Here is a 25,170-nt window from a genome sequence, read left to right on the forward strand (position 1 = left end):
ATCTTGAATCATTCATTTCATTCATTCCAGTTCCAAACCAACTTCTGATGACAGCTCCGACGCTGCATCCGTCACCGATCGGCCTAGGCTAGTCTACTCTGCAGGCTGAGCTAGTTTGAGCTCCTTAACCGCTTCCCATTACATCATATTCGATTGTTGGTCAACGTGGGAAACTCAGCATTGGCCGGCCGCCGTCTCTTTCTACCACTTTACCACGAACCGACGAGCCGAAGCTTCACTTCCCTTCACTTCACTTCACTTCATACATCGCAAACGCCGTTGCCCCGTAATGCCCCAAAGGCAGCAAAGATGGCGTTCACCGACCATGCGCCAACCCCAATCGCACAGCTGAACCCTCAGCTACCAAGTCAAACTACGACCGTGCGTGGTGTCGTTACAGTCGTCTGGCCATACAGTTCAACAACTAGCTCCCTCTCTTTCACATTGGCAGAGCCCGAGTACCGCCTCCGACGTCCGAAAGGTCAAATCCGTGTCAGTTTCGCCGGCCATGTTGCGAAGGCAGTCTCGTGCTCGGGTATCAAAAGCGGCGACGAGCTCGCTATTAGTCTCGATGGCGTGGAGTGGGAGGCGGCCGAGACAAATCGTCGTCTTTCCGGGATGGGGCATGAGTGGCAGCTGCAGTTTTCGCAGAAGCTGCGCCTACAGGTAAGCATCACACACACCCTCTGCTTGTGCATGCACTCATTCGCGTTTGGGGAGTAGGCCAAGCTTGACGAAACAGGCGAGACAAAGGATCTCGAAATCGATCGACCATCGGACACGCCTGCACCACCAGGCCCAGTCCGGGCCCCGGCTGTCACCCCTACTCCCGACATGGAGTTTGCTCTTCCAGCAAGCTTGAAAATGCCGCCGGCCAAGAGCAGGTCTCTCAAGAGACTTGCTGACGGAGAATTTGCATCGCCTGCTTTCATCAAGAGAGCGCAAGTTTCGTATGGGGCGTTGTTTGAGGATGGATTCGACATTTTCGAGGACGCGCTGGGCATGTTTGAGGAGGATGGTGGAGCGAGAGGCAAGGGTCGGAAGAGAGCGCGCTTTGGTCATCAAAGCGGTGCATGGCGATATACCACCCAGTCGTCGCCCTCGGCCAGCCCTGAACCGGAGCCAGTGCCGGAAGTGGACACAGAACCCGTACCCGGGCCAGAACCACAGCCGCAACCTGAAATTAGGAAGGAAGCGAGAGAAGAGGAAGCGACCGCAAGAGTCACCTTTGAGCAAACCTAGTCCGTCGCCTCAACACGAGCGGCCCCAGATGACCGACGAAGGTTGCCAGACCATGGAAATCGACTTACCGAGCCCTCCACCCAGATTCGGTGCCAACACCGACAGTCTGCACTTATATCAATCAACAGGCAATGGCGATGGATTCCTGGGCCAAGGCCACCAGACTGCCACTTCAAGCGCTTGGGGCCTCCCTCCCACAGGTAGAGAATCACCCCGTACGGATATCGGCCTTTCTATAAGCGACGAGGAAAGAAGATCGCATTTCGCTCATGCTATAGACTTGGATATGAACGTAGCTGGAAGTCAAATGCAGCAACACTGGACACCGCAAATCCCCGAAGTCGACCCAAACCTTGGCTCTGCTGGCACTGGTGCGCAGCCTTCCAACTTAGCAGCTATGTTCCCTCCCGAACATTCAGCTGGCGCGTCTTCCAATCTTTCAGCCGTTCGTTTTGGATTCGGTGTGCCTGAGGTCATGCCACCGTACGATGCAATGGAATCGGATCCTCATCAGCACCACCACCACTTGAACTACCCCCCACTCGAAATGCAAACCACTGCGAGCACAGACTTTAATCAGGGAATGCCGCAAAACCCATTTGCAGCTCCAGCGACTACATCTTACCCGGAGCCCGAGTCTGAGCCAATCGACACATCTATGAATCCTTTCCTTGCGAAGCCCGTCCAAAACGCACCATCGTCGTGGGCTTCTGTCAACAATGCCACTTCCTCTCATCCGGCCCGTGAGACTAGATCAGCTAGTACAGATGGCCAATCCCCCGATACTGCTTTAGTGATCGATAACAGCGATACTGAGGTTGATACACGCGAGATGAAACCCGACGGCAATACTACAGATCCTGCCTCGTTTGAGGCCGACCAGGAACTTCAGTCTGATCATCCCGAATGGAACGTTGTCGAGGGAGACAACTACGAAAACGAGGTGGATGCGCAGTATTCCGATGATGACGAGCTAGGATACGACGACATGGAGAAAGGAGGGGATTACGACACAAGAAATTACATTGGTCCAAATGACGACGAGGACGACAGTCACGACGAAGACCTGAAACCTCACCTTCTGGAGCCCGAGTTTGACGATGGCGATGGCGAGGAATGGGACGAAGACGAAGACCAGCTCGAGGAGGACGAGAACGAGTTAGATTACGACGATGACGACGAGGAAGAGGATGCCATGGATCTAGATACCCCATTACAGCAGCGCCAAGCACCTCTGAGCTCCAAAGCTGCACCAGTCATCATCGATTTATTATCATCAGATGACGATGACGATGACGAACAAACACTCCAACCTTTAGCAAGAACAAACCTACCCGCCACGCGTCAGAGTCCAGTTGCAGCTCAAACTACTCCCAGTTCCCCTCAGTATAGTTCTGAAAATGAAGCCGAGGATGTCGAAGTGGAAGAAATCATCTCGGACGACATCGAAAACGACGAGGATGACTCGGAGGAAAATATCTCGGAGGTCAATGCTGAAGATGAAGAAATCCAGTCAGAGGACAATGATAGCCAGGAACAAGATACACACATGAAAGACGACCAGGATGAAATAGTTGGCACAGGTGTGAAGCATTCGCCTGTGGTCAAGTCGGATGACCCCATTGAGGATAAGAAAGAAACGGCAATTGTTCGCGCGCCGGGAGAGAGCAACAAAGATAAGGAGCAAGCTGGCAAAGATCTCGAAGCACCGAAAGTGATGACCGTCACAGTCGATGATAACGTTCTCGTGTCCGATGCAGGTAGCATGACTGGAGGAGCTCAGCCAGATCAGCGGTACTCAGAGCCGAAGCATGAAGTCCTCGCTGATCCCGACCTCGGCAGGACAGGTAGAGAAATTACCAACAACATTGCCACTGGAGGAATCAAAGGAGAATTTGATGACGAGATGGTATCCGCGCCCCATCAAGCAGCCGATGAGCCTCCAGAAATGGGAATAAGCCATCAAGTGGTGAGCTTTGAGAACGATAAAGATCACCCTGATGCGCTTTCGGCCAAGAATGAGGGCAACGTGGACGATGTCACACTCGGTACCTCAAAGACGATATTGCCACCTACAGAATCGAACCTGTTGAACCAGCTTGATGACAAACTTGAGGCTGCAGCCAAGCAAACACGTGCCGCCGCACAAAGCAAGGCTTCCGGAGACCAGCTTCTTACACCACTAGACTCGCAGCTCATTGACCAGCCTCAAGTACAAGAGCCTCGAGACGAAACTCAAGATTCAGACGAGGATATGGTCATGGAGATCGAAAAGGTGGTCACCGCCAAAGCCGCCATAGTAGAGCAAACGCGGGAATACATTCCAGAGGCCAGCGAGCTTGCGACCACTGTCGAGACTGTGGGCGCGATGCAAGCGTCGGCGTCGACCGAAATGTCAGAGCCTGTGTTCGAAACCCAAGTCCCATACCTTGGGCCAAGTAACACCACTGCTCCCGACATACTCACTCGACTCCACTCTGATTCCGATACGCAGATGGATGGCAGTACTTCTCCTTTGGTGTCTCCAGATACGTTTGACGACGATGCTCTTCAATCCACATTGCGCGGCGAGGACGATGACGAAGAGGATGAAGAGGAAGTACGGCAGGAAGAACCCGAGGAGGAAGGGGAAGAGGAAGAGGAAGAGGAAGAGGAAGAGAACGATGATTTGGACGATGAATCTCTACAAGCCGCATTGCGCGAAGATGATTATGATGAAGAGATGGGGGATGTAGAGGAGGAAGAGGATGATGGCATCGACGATGATTCCTTGCAAGCCGCCTTACTCGAGGAGGAGGAAGGTGGCATCAACGATGATTCCTTGCAAGCGACATTGCTTGAGGAAGTAGAAGAGGGTGAGGAGGAGGGTGAGGAGGAGGAGGAGGAGGAGGGTGAGGAGGAGGAGGAGGAGGAGGAGGAGGAGGAGGAGGAGGAGGAGGAGGGGAGATGTCATTGACGATGACTCTTTGCAAGCTTCATTGCACGAGGAAGAAGAAGAGGAGGGTGATAGCCTCGACGACGACTCCTTGCAAGCTGCATTACACAAGGAAGAGAACGAGGAGGGGGCAGAGGAAGAGGAAGAAAAGGAGAAGGAGAGCCACGGAGAAGAGGGTATGGACCAAATAACCCCTCACACCAATGATACCTCCAAGGTGGCCGTTTTGCCCTTGGATGAAGGCACGGCACCTTTGTCAGTTACCGCGCGGGAGGATATGGACTCGGTTCAAACCACCAGCGATCAGAAGATTGATCAAGCCGATGAGAAGTCGGTCCAACCCAGCAGTACACCTCGTAGAGAGTGTTCCCATCGTGGGCATGGGCACGGGAATGGGCACGAGCTTGAGCATGCCGAACCCGCTCGAACTCCCGAGGCGCAGCTAGACCGGCCGCGGTCGAGAGGGCGGCCTTCCGCGTCAGTCGAGACAAGCGAAGACTCATTCATGGATCCGAGCGTCAGGCTTGCGCTGGCATCGGTTGCCGGAACAAGTGAAGACTCCTATACGGATCCGAGCGTCAGGCTTGCGCGGGCATCGATTGGGTCTAGAAGAGCAAGCCGGAAGCGCGACGTCACGCCTGAGAGTACCCGGCCGCATACTAGATCTATGTGCTTTCAAATGAGCCCGGACTATAAAGGTGATGAGAGTGTCCGGCTTGCCAAGGCAGCCTTCAACTATTCCTCAATGTCTACCTCAAAAACTAGCTCAAGGGCCCAGAGCAAAGCTGTCTCAACGTCACCGGCGGCGTCCAAGTTTGGTGAAGAGCTCGACCCTCTCCCTGGCGTCAAGGCAAAGATTCGACGCCACCTCCGTGATTCGGTTCCTGAGTATACAGAACTCAAGGTCCTGCGACACCATATCGGCAAGTCGTTAGATGTAATGGCAGTGGCCTTGATGTCACCCGCCGACCCGCAGCGTGCCAAGGGAGGCCCACGAGAGTATATGATGTCGTTTACCGTCACCGACCACTCCATTGGCCCTAATGCGGCCGCCGAGGTCCTCTTGTATCGACCCCATAAAGACTCGTTGCCTAAGGTCAAGGCTGGCGATATCGTTCTCCTGCGCAACTTCACGGTGTTGTCGCTCAAGGGCAAGGACTATGGTCTCCGCACCAACGACGCGTCAAGCTGGGCCATCTTCGATACGGAAGACGAGCCGGCGCAGATTAGAGGTCCGCCGGTCGAGTATGGAGAAGGTGAGGTAACCCAAGTGGCCTACCTGAGAGAGTGGTACCGCTTTCTCAACGCCAATTCACGTAGCAAGCTGGAACGGGCGAATCAGAAGGTCATCAATGCAGGCAGAGCGTCCAAGTAGAGTGATGGACAGAGTCGCTTTGACCTCGCATTTTGGTCGCAGCAAGAGAACTACTACATGTTTACGAACTAGCTAGGCTCCTCAGTGAGCAGACACATAAAAGCATCGGGCGGTAATGACCAGAGGGAGAGGGGAGAAAAGAAAAGGAGGGCTATAGACCATAATATACCATTTGCTTTCTCGTTCTGAACTAGTTCTGAACCTGCCTTATCTGGGTTCACATGCCTTGCGAAGGCACACGATCACTATTTCCATACATACATACTTCGTACTAACACAACACCACAGTTCGCTTCGGTGGCTATGGTTTTAGATCAAGGTATGTGCCATTCAAGGGATCTATGACCGCATAGTAGTAGTGTTGCGGAACTGAACCATTCTAATCACGACAGTCTTGTCCAGCTCGCCATTAGATTCACATACGTGTCACTGAAGCCAGACCGAAGAGGTAAGACCGTCCGATAACCATCTCATATTGAATAGCAGGAGATGGGGTTTGTTATCTGTTATTTCCACACCTGTTGTACACGATTTTATAAACTTCCCATGGACGTCTATGTCACACAGCTGAGACGGCAAACTGACATACGTCTGCGGCATCTGAGACCACCGCTCCTCGAGATGTTCCATTTGGTAGGTCCTTTGAAAATCATCAATGGGTGAAATCCGAAGTCTTTTGCCAAAGAAGGTTACACCAGCTTAAGCGTGCAAGATTTTACTGGGGGCTTTAAATCCTTCGCCCCAATCCATCGGCCGCCGCTGCCAATAATGTGCCCGTTGGTGCCCTTGTCCGTACTTCTTCATCGACGGTTTCTGCGAATTTGTTCTTTTTACATAGACAAGACGTGGCGCGACTTGGTCCTCCTCCTCTGCAGCGTGCGGCGCCCGTTACGGTGGCGTATACGGCTCAGGAACCCATGGCGGCGCTTGCGGACCAGGCGGCTCGTCGTGGCCATGGTCGGGCGCGGGCCGCACCGAATCTGCACGCCGCCGAAGATGGGACTCGAGGAGATGGCGGTCTTGGGGACGATGTCTAGCACGGAATCACTGCCGGGGACTGCGGCCGCCGAGGAAGGTACGGGGGCGCACGTCGGCTGCGAGGTGCGGAAGATGGTCGTCTGACGGGCGGAGGGGAGCGAGGGACGCAGCGAGGGAAGAGATGTGAATGTGCTGTTGCGTGGGCATATCAAGTCAGCACATACACTCTAGATAGGAAACACATTCAGTAAGCTGAAGGCGCAGGGCAGTTACTGACCGTCGGGTGAGGATCGGCTGATATTGGGCGGTGCCCTTCATCGCCAGATTGCTGGCCCGCGACAGAGCCGCGCGCACGCAGGGTGCCGCCAGAGTCGTTGGACGCATCGTGTGCAGAATCGATGCGATTGTCAAGTAGGCGTCAAACAGTACGTAGCAACGGTCAAGTTGCTCAGTGGTCAATGTGTCACCGGGAGGGGGATGGTCGCAAGAACGTCACATTCAACACCTCGCAAAGCAGCGCTGGGCACCTCCGAGCTGCCAAAAATTCAAGCTAGCCAGCGCCGGTCCGCCTAACCCCGACAATTCCATATGTATGGTCGTAAATATAGTAACTCGCACTGTGAATCTACGACAAGTTTGACAAAGGTCGGAATCGATGGGCACAAGTTCGAGCAGCTTTCAATACTGGACGTTTTCGTCAAGTGGTACTTTCGATCAAATTCATGACTGTGTTCGGCGATGGTAGGCAGTGAGTCACTGCAAAAAGGTCCATACGATGAGAAGCAATGAGAGTCTGGTTCATGCCCAGCTTACGCTGTTGGAAAGAGCCCTTAACAAACATCATAACAATCACGTCTAAGCACCATGGTGGATTACGCGTGGTTGGAGCATGGATATTGTAGCGGGAATACTTCTTCTTCGTGACGATGCTCGAAGCACCGATCATGATGAAAAAATGAACTGCAAAGCAGTAGTAGGACATCAAAAATTCCACCGAATACGATCCCGAAGGATAGTATAGGAAGAGAGAACACCGCGCTGTGCAATGCAGGTTCCTCAACCTGGCCCAGGGAATACTTGATCTCCCCGAGCCCCAGCAAGGTAAGTATGAAGAGAAAAAGAGAAGAAAGAAAGTTGGAAACGGAGGGAGTGAAGGCAGCTACTTATAATAATCGTGAGGGCGGCAGAAAGTGTGGACCCACTTCTGACCGCCCTTGACCGCCTTTGACTTTGACCGCCTGCCACCCTAGGAAGCCAGGCACCAGGCACCAGGCACCAGGCGGCACTCACCTATTCTTGTGTGTGTATTCGTAGTTATTCCTATCGATTTACTGTACATGGGATAAGCCATATATCGTGTTGGTAGCATTGGTTTGAGGGAGAAACACTGTAATCGTGGTCAAACCGCTTGCGGGAAGTCTTGCTACCTAGGAATGGAATGTGACCGGAGATGGATGCGGTTCGCATGACACAACAACCGCAATGTCTACATCGCCATGACATTCCTACGTGCAAATATGTCTAGCTCCAACCTGTAGAGAAGAAGAAAAGTTGATGGCATGGCCTATAAGAGGTCACTCGTCAGGCAGTCTTGTCACCCTCTTGCTGGGGCCGAAGAGATTACTACGGCCGAATTCCTCGTAGCAACTTGCCTCAAAGGCACTGATTGATACCAATATACTATAAAATGGCAAAAGTCGAAATTACTTTTACAAGGCAACCTTGCTCTCTGTCCCAGCCCATTGGCCAAGTTGTACATACTACAGGTGTCACTGACAACCAGCCCGAAGAGACTGTTCGTCGCTACCAACCTCTGGATGACCCTGAAGACCTCGAGGATGTAGAGCATTACAAGAAAGGCGGTTACCACCCGGTGCACTTGGGCGACCTATTGGATGATCGTTTCGAAGTCTTCCACAAGCTCGGCTACGGCCCGGACGCCACAGTTTGGCTCTGCCTGGATAACAAAACCCAGGACTGGCGAGCAGTCAAGATCATGTTGGCATCTCTCTCCTCGCCATCACTGATAGCATGTTCATACCTTACCGATGGAGTTGGTGGGTCCTGCGCCGAATTGCGACTGATGCAACATCTCGAAGCCAAAGGCATCGACGCCGAGGAAGCTAGGAGGCACCACATCATGGTGCCGGATGAAATATTCCAGATCATGGGCCCGAACGGCACGCACCTTTGCTTTGTACTCTCCGTTTTAGGGCCCTCGATCCTGAGCAAGCTGAACGTACCCGTGGCACACGGCGACTTGTTGCAACAAGTCGCCGAGGGCATACAGTTCTTGCACCATCACGGCGTGCGCCATGGCGATGTGCGGCCACAGAATATGCTGTTGCGGCTTCGAGATGATGGTTTCGCCAAGGACGACATGGATCTTCTGCTTGGCCTGCCTGAGTTAGAGAAAGTGCGCCGCGCCATATCAGACGGCGACGGGGACGGCGACAGGGACCCCGGGCCGCATGCGCCACGGTACCTAGTACGCCCGACAAGCCTTGAGGGTCTTGGAGTGGAGGACGAGGTAGTTGTAGTGGACTCTGGCGGATACTATCACAATGCTGAAGGAGCGCCGATGCATCCCGACTTACCGCTAGCATACGCTGCGCCTGAAGTTGTATACGCAAGTGCCGAGGAAACCGTACCAAGGTTTGAAAGCGATGTGTGGGCACTAGGCTGTACAATTGCCGAGTTGCGATGCGGGAAGAGCGTACTTGGCATTGCAAGGTACGGCGGTGGAGAAGAGAAGTATCTTGAGGACTTGGAATACCTGTTTGGGCCCTTGCCAGATCTGTATCGGCGCGCAAAAGAGCCATGGGTAGATGGACCTCCGGACGAGGACACACAAACGGCGTTAACGGAGAGCGACGAGCGGAGATGTGATATGCCTTCGCAGCCTTTGTCCATGACTTCAGGCGAGCTCGTGCAGTCACGCAAAGATTCGTTCTCAAGGAGTGGCCGGTCGTGTCCTATCGAAGCGGCCATCTCGCAGGAACGTCATTGGTTTAACTTCCCACTCGACGCCGAAGGAGAACCAGATCAAAGCCAGGACATGGTCGCTTTCAGTCAGTCCATTCCTGAGAGCGAGGTCCCCGAGCTTGGTGATCTCCTCCGAAAGGTCTTGAAGTATAACCCAAGCGAAAGAATCAGTATCGAGGAGATCCTTCAGCACCAATGGTTTCAAGGTTTGAGGGATAAAATGAGAGCGTCTGAGCTACGGGATTCTGTGTCCGCGTCCTCATCGCCGCTGTCGCCCAAGCTCGAGCCACTACTGTGGAGGAGGGAAACTGAGCAGGGCAAGCCCAAGGCGGATCACATACAAACCAAGTCCCCCATCGACAGCCAGCCCACAAAGTCTACGTTCTTCGTAGACCGTATGCTTGTAGGGGCGGTGATGGCTTCGCTATGCTGGGCCACGGCACTCGCGTTGCTCACAGTGGCGGGGTTGCGATTCGAATGGGTTCGGCTGGGCCAGATTGGCATGGTGACGGATTCCCAGCAGTTGCTCCAGCTAAGCCATTCGGAGGGACAGCTGCACCTTCCTGTCAAGGCCGCGTCCAGGTCTCCGATAGAATGCAATTGTGTGATCAGCTAGCAGCTGGTAGTTGGTGGTTGGTGGTTGTGCCAGGTACACACACACACACATGCACATGTCCAGTAGCCACGGCCACGATAAGCAACCAAGCAACCAAGCGACCAATTGGGGCGTGCCGCACCGTCGCCTGCCACCTACGTAGTCAGTAGTGGTACCTCCCCACTACCCTTTTGGCTGCTTGGCCTAAGTCTTTTGCCGGCAGCAGCTTTCAGTCGACCGCGCTCCAGCTCCCGTCGCAATTCGAGCGAACTTCAACCGACTCTCCCGACGAAAAGCCGTTGGACAAACCAGCAAGGCCGCTGCATGGGCGATCCAAGTTCGACTTGATCATGGCATCGGACCCTTACCCACTGGCAACTGCATCCGAAGAGCTGCCGCCTCCACCGTCATCCGCCGCAATTGAGACTGCACTTTCAGAAGCCATTCCCGGCCAATCCGACGATCCCAATTCTTATCACCAAATAGACCAACAACAGCAACACTCACACCAACCAGACCAGTCCTTACTGGACCAGTCATCCTTACAACAAGACCACGCCCATCAGGAATACCACAATCAATTACCGTCACCGTCTCTCCCGACCACGACCGAGCAAGAATCCGACCACATCCCGCTTTCATACGATGGCCTCCCGTCGCCAATCTCCGCCGCAACGGCTGCGCATCAAGGCGTCCAGCTGCTCCAAGCGGCAACTGCCGCAAGCTCCGAGCCCTTATCGCCTACTTTGATTGCTCAGCAGTATGCCCAATCCGCCTCTCTGCATGTAAATGATGCTGCGGCGGCGGCCGCGGCCGCTGCTGCTGCTGCTGCCGCCGCCCAGTACAACGCGGGACATGTATCCGTCTCACCATCTGCGCATTCTCACTCGGGTACGGGCGGGCCACTCACCAACGGCCACAGCCAAGGCGCGTCGTCGTTAACCCCTCCGGCACAGAAGGTAACGCGATTGCGACGCGCTTGTGACATGTGCAGCCAGCGAAAAGTTAAGGTAAGGCATCGTGTTTGGCTTCGATTCGCTTAGCGAACAGCTTGTTGACCAAGGTATACAGTGCGACGAAAGCGGCCCTCCATGCAAGCCATGTCACGATCTCAACGTCGAATGCACATTCCAACGGGAGATGAAGCGCCGCGGGCCGCCTAACAAGCATGCCGAAGCTGCTAAAGCTGCGAAGCGAGCACGGATAGAAGAGGCCCCGATCGATTCGCCAGGCCCGCAACATGCCGCAGAAGCACTCGTTTCTATAGCTGGCCAAGAGGGGGGGACGGGGACTTTGGACGCCGAAACCATTGCTCCATGGCCGGTTTTGTCTTTGCTGGTTGACGACTTCTTCACCTACATCCATCCTCTTGTTCCATTTCCCCATGAGCCCACATTCCGCCAAGCTTTTCATGCTCGAGCCGATCGGACGGACCCTGAATTTCTTGCATTGTTGGCGAGCATGATTGGCTCGCTGGTCGCTTCGTTCCCTCGGAGTGTGAGGGCACATCTGAAAGCATCTCACAGCCCTACTTTGTTCCCCACCGCTATATCAATGATCGACCGCTGTCGTACCGTGGCTCTGGAAGCGAGGGGCCCTCTGTTCATGGCCAAGGAGGATATGTCGGTCAACGATGCTGCAACAAGCTATTTCCTGGGGCTAGCCGCGGCATACACTTTCCAGTACAAGCCTTGCAGACGCTTTATGGCAGAGACAATGACGTTCTGTAGAGAACTCGGTACCCACAAGGCATCGGACACATCTATGCTCATGCCGAGCAGTACCGATCTAGCCTCTAAGCCCGTCAACTATGTTACCGATCAGGTCGGGAAGCGCATATTCTGGGTCATGGTGGCAGGCGTCAGATCCATGCAGCAGATGGGGGCCTCTATCAACGACATTCCAATACCGCCGCCCAATGCTCAACAACCATATCCAGAGATGCCCCTAGAGGTCGATGACGAATACATTTTTGCAGATCATGTCTTGCCCCAACCAGAGGGAACCATGTCCCTCATCACCGGCTTTAACAGGAACATCAATACGTATCTGTCTATGAATGAGCTCATAGGTATCGATATGTGCTACGGGATCAAGTTCTTCGAGTGGACTGCCCAGAGGACAATGTTGAACAATGCATTAAACCAGGCCAAGTCCATTACCAATGCGCTCCCCCTGAACTACAGGTGGATACGGCGAACCCACAAGCTGAAAGCAATGTGAAATTCCTCGACGAGTCTGGTTTTCAGTATTGTCCACCAGCGTTTCCAGCTACCCAGCCTCCCCACGACGTGCGGCATGCCTTTGCCGAACAGCCTTTGCGCCGCAGGAAGCTACAGCTTGAGATTCAAAAGGCTAATATCTATGCTTCTCAATTAGCTACGCGCTCCTACTACGTGGAGAGATATCTGAACTTGCGAGATACCTACCGGGCACAGTCTAGTGTGTCTGAGAGCAGCGAAGGCGATTCCAAAGACGCAGTAGACGAGATGATCACCAATGAGCGCGAGCTCATTGTTCAGCACCTTTTAACCGTGCTGACTACTATCACGCAGCGCAACATGGAGCCGAACGGAGCTTCGCTGGTCAACAAGATCCGTCAAGTTGCCAGCACACTCCTCAATGACGCACCCGAACGAAAGGGGCCGATGGCGATGAAGGCCGAGGAGTACCTCAGCAAATTCCTCGACATCATGATGAAGCTGGAGAAGACCGGCAGCGTGGCTGGAGGCGTGAACGGCACAATGACACCTCGGGACGAAGAAGAGGAGCTACATCATTGGGCAAGCTTAAGAGATTACCAGATTCAATTTGCTGCGAATGGCGGGTTCATGGCGTGAGGGCTTGCGGACCATGTATACATGTATATATAACTAACAACTTCCATTATAAGATATGAAAAATTTTCCTTAGAGAATAGTTAAACAAGCAGTGTATCCTCGCCAGGACACGGCATTTTTGTTCCGGGTACAAGGCATGATCCGCCAATGTCCTTTAGTTCATACAGGCATCCATAGCGTGGCTTAGGTTCATGTAGAAGACTCGGATGATGAGGAACGCCGGCGTCCGGCCTGCGCGCCGTATCTGGACGCCGAAGAAGGTTCGGATCGCGTAAGGTCTACTTTGTTATGCTTTCCCCCTTCTACGAGTCTAGTCCCAGGGAGCTTGGAACGGGGAGACACGGCCCGAAGCTGCTATACCTATCTCTATCGTGTTTAGAGAGTCGTCCGGGTTCCAGCGTTCCCCTCGGCCCCGATTATTTCCATTAGCTGCCAAGGCAGCCGTGATGTAGCTAAAGAGCCGCATCGCCAGTATCAGCCCCGGCTATCTGGATCCGACCAAGACCCAGGGTGCCGAGCTAGACGAAACGAGAAATGTGTAGTTGAGCCGGAACCCCTTGGGTCGCGTCGCACAATGGAGAGCTTAATGGGATCGTACACCAATGGGCCAGATACCATCGTGGATCGCGGCCAAGACATGTTCTTCTGAGAAGCTACCGTCCCGGGGCGACTGATCCACGTGGTTTTTGGCGTGGCCTCCAAGGTGTCTAAAGCATCACCATGCACTCAAAAATGCTCGCGCCGGTCTTGCATATGCTTCAGTCCGTCATAGGCGACTTGACACACCCAGGCTGGCCAGCCGCACACGGCCCGGGTTAGAGCGTGCCTCTGATGCGCCATTGAGTCGTAGAAAAGCGCATTCAGGACCACCAAGCCAATTTTGGTCAGCATGATTCCGATGCCCAGCTTCCGCGACTTAACAAGGTATGGCAGTCAGTTCACAGCGATCGAAGCTCTCTTGGACCTTGATGTCTCTATGCAACAAGAGAAGACGATGTGTGCACAACGATCCAGAGAAGCGGATGGCCTTGATACAAATCCCCATGTGTCAAGCATCTATAAGAGAGCCAACAGCTGCCCCCGAGCAGAAGTGTTCTGGATTCTGTCGACCACCTTCCACAAGAGACTTTCTTGCAGGGCTTCTGGGAATCACCATCATATCACCTTTTCGCACTCGCTTCCTTCCATCGCCATAATTGAGCCGAGATGGCCCTTGTTCACCCCCTGAGCGCCCCGGCCTCGGCGGTGCCGGGAGGATCTCTCCAATGGGTTCCTGAGCAGCCGTGGTGTTTGGAGAAGTTCACGCCCTTCAACTCCCTGGGGTGTTACAATGACAGCGGCAGCGACTCAGCTCTTATGATGAGAAGCACCGCTGACCAGTACATCATGACTACCGAGGAGTGCTGGGCCATCTGCAAAGGTACGTATGGAACCCGATCCATGCTGGCAAAGGCCACCGGGCCTACTGACACGATCTAGGCAACGCCTACCACTATACCGGCCTGACCTACGGAGGTGTTTGCTACTGCGGCCCGAGCATCAACAACGAAGCCTATCCCGTGCCTGACAGCTATTGCAACATGAATTGCTCCGGCAACCCGCTGGAGAAGTGTGGCGACAATGGATACATCAACATTTACGAGGACACTACTTTTCCCAGCACACAGGGACTGACCACCGACGACTACGCGCCGGTTGGCTGCTGGGCTGACAGCCTGTCCGAGGGACGCGCTCTGGGCTACTTCCAGGATCAGCTCCCCGAAAACGCCCTCACCACCGAGATCTGTCTCCAGACTTGTCTGGGCCTTGGTTTCCCCTACGCCGGCACCGAGTATGCGGGCCAATGCTTCTGTGGCGTTACCAAGCTCGACCAAACCTACAAGATAGGCGATGGCAATTGCTCCATGCCCTGCAGCGGTGATGGGAACGAAATGTGCGGCGGCAGGGGCGCCATCAACATCTACGAGTGTAAAAGTATGTTGTCCAACCAGCCCTGTGACTCGAACGGGAGTCCGCCTAGTAGCTCTTATGGGCCGCCACCGTCCTCTTCAACCCCGATGCCTCCGACGAGTACCCCGACGAGCACGCCTCGGCCTCCGTCTACTTCAACTCCGCTGCCCCCGACGAGCACCCCGACGAGCACCCCGACGAGCACGCCCCAGCCTCCGTCTACCTCAACTCCAATGCCTCCGACGAGCACCCCGACGAGCACGCCTCGGCCTCCGTCTACTTCAACTCCGATGCCACCGACGAGCACCCCGACAAGCACCCCCAAGCCGCCGACGACCACCCCCAAGCCGCCGACGACCACCCCCAAGCCTCCAACGACTACCACCGGAGGTCTCTGCACCGCTACGCAGGTCATCCCACCCAAGTGCGAGTACAAGTGCGGCGAAAAGTTCTGCTCCAACGCGCTTCCTGACTGGGACGACGAGGCGGGCTGCATGTTGGCACACTCGAGCTGCAAACTGCAAGTCCAAGGCTGCTTCCTAAACGCCGGATGGCCTAACTGCATGGACTGCTTCAACTTCCACGAGTGGTGCAACACCATCAAGTACTACTGCAAGAAGAAGGCATACTACGGCGACGAGTTCGGCAAGGAGCACTGCTACAAGAATTACCCGCCCGTCGACTCCCCGCCGCGCACGACGACGACGACCGTCTACCCCTGCAAGACGACGGCCCCGCCCACCGCGACCACACCCAAGCCGCTGCCCTGCCCAACCACCCCAACCGGCTACTGCCAGCAGCCCAGCAACGACAAGTACGGCTACAACGACCAAAAGCCGGTTGGCAATGTTCACCTGCCAGTCCTCAACTGCAACAACCTCCAATCTGAGCACCAAGCCGGTAAGTAACGATTCTTCCCAGACCATCTCAGTCTCGACCGGGGGTTGTTGCTAACACACGTGATAACCATGTCGCAGGCGACATCTTGAAGCTCTACACCCACAAAGATAGCAACAAGTGCAGCTCGTGGAAGCGGCAGCACGCCTCGGATGCTTGCGAGGCAGCCTGCAAGGCGCAGTACACGGCGTGCAAGGACACGTACGCGCGGGGCTGCCACAACGACGGCAAGGACGAGCAGAACAAGGAACACGGCAAGGGCTACACGGGCCGCGAGCGCAAGGACAAGGACAAGTACGGCGGCAAGGACAAGTATGGTGGCAAGGGCAAAGACGGCGGCAAGGGCAAAGGCGGCAAGGGTGGCTACTTCGAGTACGCGGCCGACGCCGCCCACGCCGCCACCCTCCAGGCCCGCACTCACGAGCGCTGGAAGACGGACGGCAAGCAGGCCGACGAGGCCTGCACCCAGCAGTACCGCGATTGCGTGAATGTTAACCGCGACGTCAAGTTGCCCAAGAACAAGTGCGTCAACTACGGCGTTTTCTAGAGTGGCAAGAAGGGAGAGTATCTCTCGGCCCATACTGGATCCGACGATCACACCGGCAACTGCACATACCCCAAGAGCTCATCTCACAAATTGGCAATGGCTCGCAAAAAGTTAGATAGAATGATAAATCCTTTGGCCCAGAAAATAGAAGAATGTGTCGCCATTCATTGACTCTGGGACTCGCCCCGTGGAACACGCATTCCATGGGCACCTTTGTACGGCGCGACCTCGGGCGCTTTCCACCCGTTCTGACCCAAAAGGGACTCGTCCTCGAGCCGGAAGACTTCGACCTTGAGCGGGCGGCAGCACTTGACCATCTCCCTTTCGCTGTCGGCGCCAAAGCCCCATAGGGAAAGGTCCCCGCCAGGACATGTACCTGCAGCCATTGTCAGCCCGACTACGCTCCCGACCAAGGGAAACACATATACATACTCAAGGCCATCAGGAGATCCTGCTCTGCGAGGAACTCGATGCTATCGACCTTCTCAGCGGGACACGGGTTCATGAAGTAGCGGCCCTGCTCGTCGAGGCCCGTGACCTGGAAGATGTTGATGACGTCGTGAACGTCGCTCTCGCGGAGCCCGAACTCCATAACGGCCCGGGTTAGATTAGAGTGGCAATGGTAATCGTAACCACTCGACTCGGTGCCGGAGAGGACCGCGTTGATGTAGGGGTCGCAACGGGTCCCCAACAGGTCGTGGACCCGGCCCCCGTGCTCGTCGACGCCGTACCAGGCCAGCGAATCGTGGATGATGGTGGCCAGGGGGCGCATGTAGGGCAGGCAGGACCACAGGCGGTCGTGGGTGCTCACGTGCGAGGCGTGGAGCTGCCGCGTGCGCGAGGCCCAGAAACGCTCGCGCGGGTTGTGGGCATTCCAGATGTTCAAGTCTCCGACTTGAGCCCCCTCGGGCGTACTAATGCGGACCACTGCCCCTGCCGTGACTTTCCAAGCCCGCCCCGATCGGATAGGCAGGAGGAACTCCTGGTCCAGGACGCGCGGGGCCTGCTGGATCTTCCGATACAACTCTGCGTCCACGGCCAGCGGACTTCCCGACGCCGTGGGGAGGTACGCGGGCGGCATCTTCGGCACTGGCTTTCGGGCCTCGCGCCGGGCTCGGTCGGCAGGCGACAGGGACGACGTCTGCTGGTCCGCCATGGCTCTCCTTTTTTTCTCAGCTCTTTCTCTCAGCCCAGGGGATGATGCGGGGGAATGGGCCAGGGTTTAAGTCGTTCTGCCGCCAAAAACGAAAGTGTCACGGAGAATGCAAGAACTAAAAGGCGATGATAACCGAAGCGTCAATGTTGAGACGACGTTAGTGTCTTGACCCACCCCGAAGTTCGGAACCAGCATGGAGAAGCCGAAGCATACATGTATAGATCCTCGGCACGTCGGCACAGCGGGAGAAGAACAAGAAAACATAGGTTTGATTGGAGGCGAATTACCCGCCTGTTCGTTATGCCCGTCTGTGGTATACATTATTATTCTCCACAGCAAGCCAGTCAAGATTGCCATACCAGAACGCCATTGCTCATGCATGCATGCATTCTAGATGCTTTTCCACCCCCAAGCTCCCCAACCACCCCCTCCCTGCCTCTGCTATCCCTTACAATCCATACATCACCCACCCTATATTGACATCTTTCCAAGATTGCGGCTTCCCCCGCCGACGAAGAGCCCTAGTATTGAAGTCTCTTCTGCCCTTTATCCGCCTTCGCCTCCGTGCCCAACGTACTGAAAGCACAGTACTTGTCCTTGATCGCCACCACCTCGTACGTACCCTCGAGGTTGGCCATGATCGACTTGCTGTGATCGTAGCTGATGTCATGACGCGTTTCGAGGATCTGGCTGGGCTGACCCCGCCGCGCGTTGGTGCTGCGCGTGAACGTATACTCAAAAGGCGGCGTTCCCCAGAACTCAAACAGAATCTCCACCTGTCCGCCCTCATGGATGTCAACCCGGTTGGTCTTACCACGCGAGATCTTGACCGAGGGCATGGGATGGATATTCTTGGCCAAATTGACGGCGGCTCTGCACTCCGACGCCTTGTCACTAATCGACGTGATTGTGAATTCACCAGCCGATTCGGCAATACGACGGAAGTTGGTCGTTTGAGACTTGGCCTTTCGCTCCTTGCCGTCAAACGAGTAGAGAACCTCGAACGGAGGGGTTCCCGATAGCGTATACGAGATTCGCTCACCCACGCAATAGTCGGTGCGCGTCTCCAAAGGATAGATCGAGGGTGCGTCGAACACATGCACCTGCACTGACGGTCCTCCCACCTCCGTCTTCTGCTGGCAGCTCCGAGCGTCTCGGATCTTGCGAATACGGATCCATTGGGTGCCCAGCTTGAGGAACTGCCGGGGGATTTGGATACCGTAGTTGTTGGTGGGAATGTTGGGGATGCGGTGAGTCTCTGCCAGACTGCCGGACTGGTGACGAATCTCGATCTCGAGGTAGAAAGGAGCCACACCCTCGAGCCTGACCGGGATCTTCTCTTCATAGTCTTGCTCCGACATGCAAAGCTTGAAAGTCTGCCCGGGCTTGACGAATGTGGCTGAAGGCTTAGCATTGACAAGCTGTTCCAGCACCAGGGGCTTGAACTTCTTCTGGTCGTTGTTATACAGGTTGTCAGCAAGCGCAGAAAACTTGTACGTGTACAAGCCAGCTTTGATGGTATCCACGGGTATCGAGGCCTTGCCCAAGGCAGCGTCGAACTGTTTCTGAGCAACTGCTCCTGACCCAGTCCTTGGTTTGTGCTTGACCTCGTACGAAACATGATATGGAGGAGAGCCTGCAAAACTTAGTTAGCTACAATTAGCACCATCGTGATGTTGTTATTACGCACCTTTCAGCATGACCTCAAATCCATCGATATCCCCTTCGCACACGTCTTGCTTGACAAACACGTCATTTCTTTCTGAGATGGTGTCATCGGGGACGAGCTTCAATTCGGGCCGTGGGAACCAGTGCACATCGAAGTTTGATGCCTTAGGATCTATCTGTCCCCGGCACTGGCTGTCTGTCACGCTGACGAGTTCGAACTTGCCGCGCTCGGTGATCTCGATATAATCATTACTGGAGCTGGCAACTCGGATTTGATCACCCTGACCGCCGGCAACATTGCGGTAAGTGACCCTCCAAGGCCCATCTCCAGACAAGCGCAAAGGAAGGTGAACCTTAGCATCTTCGACAACCGTGGTGATTCTCTTGCTTTCGAGTAGGCCAAACCCGACACGTGGACGTTGCCGTCGCACGGATATCTTGGTCTCTTCTTTCAAGAAGATACGGCATCCTGTTCGATCTTGTATGCTAGTCAACGACAAAGTGTACTCGCCACCTTGGGAGAAGGGAGCTGTCTCTATGGTGTATGTATCACTAGTGATCTGAGTGGCCTTCTCGGACTTCTTCTTGCCGTCATGAACCAGTTCCCACTCAAGTGTGAACGGTCCATCGCCAAGCAGTTTGATGTCCAGCTTAACGGGTTCGTCCAAGCAGGCGGTAATAACATCTGAAGGATTCTGGATAAAGGCGGTTGCCGGTGGTTTGACATATTGCTCAAGAGTGAACTCGTCGGTCAAGGGTAAGGGGACAGAGTAGATGGCGTCTTTCAGTTGTCTGAACTTGTACTGGTATCTGCCAGCGCTTCTTGGGAGGAGTTCGATTTGCTGTCTTAGACCCTTGACCTCGACCTTCTCTTTTCTGGTGCGTTCGAGGTCACTGATAACATCATATTGGATGATGAAGGGAGGTGTACCGACGAGATCCAAGTTCACTCTTAGGCCGATCGAGTTGCCAGCACACTTGTCAGGAATTTCTTCCGCCTGGATCGACAACTTAGGTTCCAGAGGGTTGAGCACCAGGCATGATGATGGCTCATCAATCTCGCCCTCACAGGACTCGCAAGTGACAGACTTGAGCGTATAGAGTCCGGGGGCGGAAATGCTGGGTTGGTCGGAAGCACCCTTGGCAGTGTACGACCCAGTCTCGACAGAATCCCCGTGGTCACCGCTTTTCGTAAGTGTGTCGATAGGCGAGAATAGCCAGTTGATTGTATACGTGGCGCTTTGCGCCTCCGGGCTGGCAATATCGAACTTGACCGGTAACTTCTTGTCTTTACCTTTGGCAACCTTGAGCGGGTTGCGTAGATCACATCCGACCAATGTCGCCCGAGGCCGCTCCCTAACCCCGAAATTCTGATATAGGTGCTTGGGCTTGGGCTTAAAATCAACCTCGTTATCCGGAGCGGCATACTTGACAACATTCTGAAAGACGTCATGCACCTCATCAATCGAGTACTGCCACTGCCCGGCCTGGTTCATCGATTCATTAAGCGCCACTGTAACGGTCTGTGCTCTAGCCCAAGTGAAGTCCTCTTCGCCAGGGCGGACCAGGCTACTAAGCTTTCCGGCACCCATCAACGGAGACGAGAATCCATCGGGCTGGAGGCTTTGGAAGTGGAAGCTGTGATCCTGCCCGTTGATGACACGGCTGTAGACAATCTTCAGAGGCGGGGTGCCATAGACCTCGAGGGACAGATCTGACAGATCGTTGATGCATCTGGTGGATGATTCCGCGGGCCGTACGCGCGCCTTGGGGCAAGGAACCACATACGTTGGCTCACCAGCCCTCTGCACATCAAGCTTGTATTCGTCCAAAACCTTGTTCAAGCGATAGGCGCCGGGCTTCTTGACGGGGAAGTCGTAGACATAAGACGTGATAGAGCCGTCCTCTGTGATCTTTCTTGCCTGTTTTTCGATTTCGCGGATTTGGGAACGGCTCAGCTTCACGACCTCCTCGTTGTTCGTTTCGAAATCGATGCGCATGATCTCTACCTCGACAGGAATCGTTGCGTTGAAGTACAAGGGCACCGCAACCGTATTGCGACCCGGGCCGATGCAGAATGGTGTCTTTGTAGGATTGAGCATGGCGGAGCCCTCGGGCAAAATGTTGATGATCTGCTTGCCCATGATCAGGGAGGAGTTGTGTAAGATGGAGTTGACCTTGACATCGCTGCCCGAAAGAGAGATTTCGCTCTCCGAGAACATGAGGTTGACGATGCTCAGTAACCAGGTTGTCAGGATGAATTGGATGTTGAACATCAACAACCAGTTCAGGATGAACTGCACGACAAACATGGTGATGACGACGGGTTGCGACAGGTCGAGCCATGGTATCCTGAGCGTGGGCAAGGCGACGAATAGATAGACGAAATCTATGCCAACCCATTTTGTGAAGGAGGTAAAGGAGCCCGTGCCGGTGGTAACGACCTGGAGCCAGTCGTATAACCTCCATGCAAACAGCGCAGCGTATATGGCAAAGGCGTAGAATCGTTGGCTTGGGCCATCCACGATATTCAAGGGTATCAAGGGCTCTCGCTCGGGAACCGGGACGGCAGCATTTTCGGGAGCAGGAGGCAATGTTGGCTTGGCCGGCTTTTGTTGTTTGGGTGGATCTCGGGGAGTCGAGTTGAAGACATCTCCGTTTCGTGCTCTGGGAGCAGCTGTAGCTGGGGTGGCTGGAAAGCCACCCGCCCGCATGCGCGGCGTCGCATTCATGGCATTCCGTGACGGTGGTGACAGATCATGAGAGGAAGCAATGGCTATCGGAGGATGGGTAGAAACAGAACGGGATGCAGGGCCGACCGGCTACTTGGTGGTTGAGAAAAATGGCGGTCAACCGTGTCTTGTTGGCCACGATCAGGCAGAAATCGTCGGGATCCAAAATACTTTGTTGTTGGAGCAATCGATAAATCCTTCAATGGAAGCTCAGGCTGGATAGTAAACACACACTAAAGGCTTGATCCATGCTTGATTGAAATCTTTCCCACCAGTCACGTCCAGGAAAGACTGGGCATGCCAAACGGGCGCGTCATGAAAACTGCACCCACTTGCTTATGCAGGATATGCAGCATTCCAGGTATGTGCATAAGCCCTGCCCCCGTCCTGCCCAAGTACTGCCCCAAGCTCCCCAAGCTGCAAAGCTAAGCGGCCTAGCTGCCCAGAAGCTGCCTACCTACAAGCCTACCACCTACCCTAGACACTATCCTAGGCCTTCTATCACCCAAGCTACTAGGTAGCTAGGCTACTAGTACCTCTACCTGCCATCACCCATGGGCTTGGGTGGGGTGGGATTGGGGATTGGGGATTGGCAATGGGGATTGTGACCCGGGCCCGGACCCACTAGAGCTCAGGTTTTATGTAGCTACCTTGTTGCTTGGTGCTTCGTTCCTTCAACCAGATGGCATCGCAACATCCATTAGGAGGACCCCAGCAGCTTGACGACAGGACAAAGGTAACGAACGCACCCAGCACCTTTGAAACCCAGAGTATTTCAAACATGGCAGTCATTCTCATACAGGGTTAACATCCGGCTATTTCTTTTGTCCCCAAGACATTGAAAGTGGTCTAATTCACATTCGAGGCTGCTGATGGTGCCTGTCATGTATGTCGTCAGTCGCTTGCCGTTTGTACTTCAATGCTGCAGCCTCTTATAGATTCTGCATGAGCTGCCCGCGCATTCTCGCTCATACAACCCACCTTTCTTGGCCTCACGCAGGTGGCGGTCGCCGCATTTTCACCCTGCATTTGGGTTATCACGACCATCCTCCTTCTCTCGCCAAATATGATTGACACCACAGCAACAATGGATGAAGGTGCAGAACTGGTTAACCGCACCAAGGTGGAGGATGTGACGGGCAACGAGCGCGGGAGCCTTGATCAATCAGAACCCAGCCATATCGAGAACAATGACGTGATGGAGACTGAGTCTCAAAATACAGCGAAGGATGGTATGGAGGAAGCAAACCCAGAGCCTGTCACAGGACAGACCGGCACAAATTCAGAAGCCACCAACCTGGCCATGAAACATAATACCAAGGAGGAGACACGCATTTCTGCGAGCCTTGCCGCACCACATGAGGCTGTCAATACAGCGAGCAGCCACGAGGAAGACCCGGAGGACTCGGGGGTAGTTGTTACAGCTGCGGCAGAGAACCGGAGTACGACTACGTTCAACCCCTCCGAGAATAACCAGTTGGATTCTCCGTCATCCTCCAAGCCCAAGAACATCAATACATGCCCGGGATCTGATACCATCATGCTTATTGATGATGAGGAGCCCATAAAGCCCATTCGTCGCTCCACACGCCAAAGAAGAATTGTCAATCGGTACGAAGATACGGAATTCCAGCCTCCTTCTTCATCTCACAGCGGTACGACACTGGTTTCGATGTCAACCAGGCCGAAGCGCAAAGCTGCAGCAATGGCATCCAAAAAGATGGAGCCAGAGACGCTGAAGGCCAATCTATCCCAGCTGGAACATGCCTTATGTGCCATGCAACCTGGCGAGCGTAAGGAATTCGCAGGTTGGGTAGAGATCGAGTCCGAGCCAGCCTTCTTCAACGCCATGCTGCATTCCTTCGGCGCGCCGAGTTTTCAGATCCGTGAGCTCTGGGGCTTAGACCCTGAAGCTCTGGCATTTCTCCCGCGGCCAGTCCATGGGCTCATTTTTCTGTACCAATATAACGAAGAGGACGAGGATGAGGATATGGCCGAAAAGCGCGAAGAATGCCCAGAAGGGCTTTGGTTTGGCAACCAGACCACGGCCAATGCCTGCGCTACTGTCGCTATCATGAACATATTGATGAACGCGTCAGATCCTGGTTTCGGTCCAGAGCTGACCGAGTTCAAAGCTGCTACTGCAAATCTACCACCTCCGCAGCGCGGCAAATGCTCGACACGAATGACTTCATTCGTGGGATACACAACAGTGCCGCGCGACGTCTTGATTTGCTCTCTGAAGATTTGCTGCTGGATAACAAATTCGAGGAATGGGAGAAGGAACAGGTCAAGAAGGCTGCAAGTACCAAAAAGAAAACGATAAATAGGAAGGCTTCGGGCAACGGGAACAAAAAGAAGCCCCCCAGAAAAAAGAAGAGAGATATAGAAACAGCAAACCACTATATCGCCTATGTCCCCGTGGCCGGCCGCGTTTGGGAACTCGACGGTCTTGAGGCGAAACCGCTCTGCCATGGCACCTTTTCCGCTCCAGATGTCCAGCATGGCGGCGGCGGCGACAACGAGCTGATACAGCCGTGGTTGCACATCGCATCATCTGCGATCGCCGCGCGCATGGAGGCCAGTGCCGATGCTCAGATGAATTATAACTTGCTGGCAGTGTGCGATGCGCCTCTGATCTCTTCCGACATCACCAACGGTGGCAATGAGAAGCAGAACCCGACCCCTGAGGAACAAGAAATTATCGGTATAAGAAACGAGGCAATGGCCCAGATGGAGAGTCGGAAATTGGACTACACACCGGCGATCCACGCCTTTCTTGTCAAGCTTGCTGAGATGGGATTACTAAGGGACGCGCTCGAATGAGACAACTTGTTCCAGCGGACCAGTGTATTGCTTCACGTGGAGAGCGAAGGCGTTTACGGGGATGTACCTAGACTGCATAAAGTAAAGGGGGAAGGTAACTACGCCTCAAGCTTAGTGCTTCATGCTCTTATTGTTGAATGAGCTAAAAAAAAAAAAAAAAAAAAAAAAAAAAAAAAAGGATATGTTTTCTCAATTTATTTGACTGTACGGGGCAATTAGCCTATACTATTCATCCCTCAGATGCAGCAAGCTCGGCAATCAGTATGCAGTGATAACAATCATTGATAGAAACACATTCACGGTTTGGAATCTGGTGAAGATTCGCGATGTCTTTTCCAAACTAATGTCTACGCCCCATTAGGGTACACGACATGTGGTCGTATGTGATGCGCCCTTCCGCAATTGACAATTGACGTTTATCGAGTTGCATTCCCTTCTTCCAGT

The 25,170-nt window shown here is 54.3% G+C and overlaps 10 protein-coding genes across 10 annotated transcripts; 7 read left to right on the forward strand and 3 right to left on the reverse strand.

Annotated features, from left to right (window-relative positions):
* Positions 1-309: 309 nt before the first annotated feature.
* PG998_007786 (uncharacterized protein) lies at positions 310-1,242 on the forward strand (the record flags this gene model as incomplete). Its single annotated transcript, XM_066874602.1, has 2 exons — positions 310-666; positions 724-1,242. The coding sequence occupies 2 exons, from the start codon at positions 310-312 to the stop codon at positions 1,240-1,242; spliced, it is 876 nt and encodes a 291-aa protein (XP_066730547.1).
* Positions 1,243-1,270: 28 nt separating this feature from the next.
* On the forward strand, positions 1,271-4,198 carry PG998_007787 (uncharacterized protein; the record flags this gene model as incomplete). Its single annotated transcript, XM_066874603.1, has 1 exon — positions 1,271-4,198. The coding sequence occupies one exon, from the start codon at positions 1,271-1,273 to the stop codon at positions 4,196-4,198; it is 2,928 nt and encodes a 975-aa protein (XP_066730548.1).
* A 157-nt stretch (positions 4,199-4,355) lies between these two features.
* PG998_007788 (uncharacterized protein) lies at positions 4,356-5,552 on the forward strand (the record flags this gene model as incomplete). Its single annotated transcript, XM_066874604.1, has 1 exon — positions 4,356-5,552. One exon carries the CDS (start codon positions 4,356-4,358, stop codon positions 5,550-5,552), a length of 1,197 nt encoding a protein of 398 aa, XP_066730549.1.
* An 830-nt stretch (positions 5,553-6,382) lies between these two features.
* PG998_007789 (uncharacterized protein) lies at positions 6,383-6,914 on the reverse strand (the record flags this gene model as incomplete). The annotated part of the gene is made up of 2 exons (XM_066874605.1): positions 6,383-6,722; positions 6,808-6,914. 2 exons carry the CDS (start codon positions 6,912-6,914, stop codon positions 6,383-6,385), a joined length of 447 nt encoding a protein of 148 aa, XP_066730550.1.
* Positions 6,915-8,217: 1,303 nt separating this feature from the next.
* PG998_007790 (uncharacterized protein) lies at positions 8,218-10,131 on the forward strand (the record flags this gene model as incomplete). Its single annotated transcript, XM_066874606.1, has 1 exon — positions 8,218-10,131. The coding sequence occupies one exon, from the start codon at positions 8,218-8,220 to the stop codon at positions 10,129-10,131; it is 1,914 nt and encodes a 637-aa protein (XP_066730551.1).
* A 329-nt stretch (positions 10,132-10,460) lies between these two features.
* On the forward strand, positions 10,461-12,950 carry PG998_007791 (uncharacterized protein; the record flags this gene model as incomplete). The annotated part of the gene is made up of 3 exons (XM_066874607.1): positions 10,461-11,120; positions 11,182-12,296; positions 12,326-12,950. 3 exons carry the CDS (start codon positions 10,461-10,463, stop codon positions 12,948-12,950), a joined length of 2,400 nt encoding a protein of 799 aa, XP_066730552.1.
* A 1,206-nt stretch (positions 12,951-14,156) lies between these two features.
* Positions 14,157-16,344, forward strand: PG998_007792 (uncharacterized protein; the record flags this gene model as incomplete). The annotated part of the gene is made up of 3 exons (XM_066874608.1): positions 14,157-14,370; positions 14,430-15,800; positions 15,878-16,344. 3 exons carry the CDS (start codon positions 14,157-14,159, stop codon positions 16,342-16,344), a joined length of 2,052 nt encoding a protein of 683 aa, XP_066730553.1.
* Positions 16,345-16,508: 164 nt separating this feature from the next.
* Positions 16,509-17,500, reverse strand: PG998_007793 (meiotic chromosome segregation protein; the record flags this gene model as incomplete). Its single annotated transcript, XM_066874609.1, has 2 exons — positions 16,509-16,720; positions 16,777-17,500. 2 exons carry the CDS (start codon positions 17,498-17,500, stop codon positions 16,509-16,511), a joined length of 936 nt encoding a protein of 311 aa, XP_066730554.1.
* Positions 17,501-18,021: 521 nt separating this feature from the next.
* PG998_007794 (uncharacterized protein) lies at positions 18,022-21,900 on the reverse strand (the record flags this gene model as incomplete). Its single annotated transcript, XM_066874610.1, has 2 exons — positions 18,022-19,136; positions 19,191-21,900. 2 exons carry the CDS (start codon positions 21,898-21,900, stop codon positions 18,022-18,024), a joined length of 3,825 nt encoding a protein of 1,274 aa, XP_066730555.1.
* Positions 21,901-22,987: 1,087 nt separating this feature from the next.
* Positions 22,988-24,726, forward strand: PG998_007795 (uncharacterized protein; the record flags this gene model as incomplete). Its single annotated transcript, XM_066874611.1, has 2 exons — positions 22,988-24,011; positions 24,065-24,726. 2 exons carry the CDS (start codon positions 22,988-22,990, stop codon positions 24,724-24,726), a joined length of 1,686 nt encoding a protein of 561 aa, XP_066730556.1.
* Positions 24,727-25,170: the final 444 nt, after the last annotated feature.

The sequence above is a fragment of the Apiospora kogelbergensis genome (genome assembly GCF_038363985.1).
Source record: "Apiospora kogelbergensis strain CBS 113332 chromosome Unknown utg000005l_segment0_segment0, whole genome shotgun sequence".
NCBI classification, from domain to species: Eukaryota; Fungi; Ascomycota; class Sordariomycetes; order Amphisphaeriales; family Apiosporaceae; genus Apiospora; species Apiospora kogelbergensis.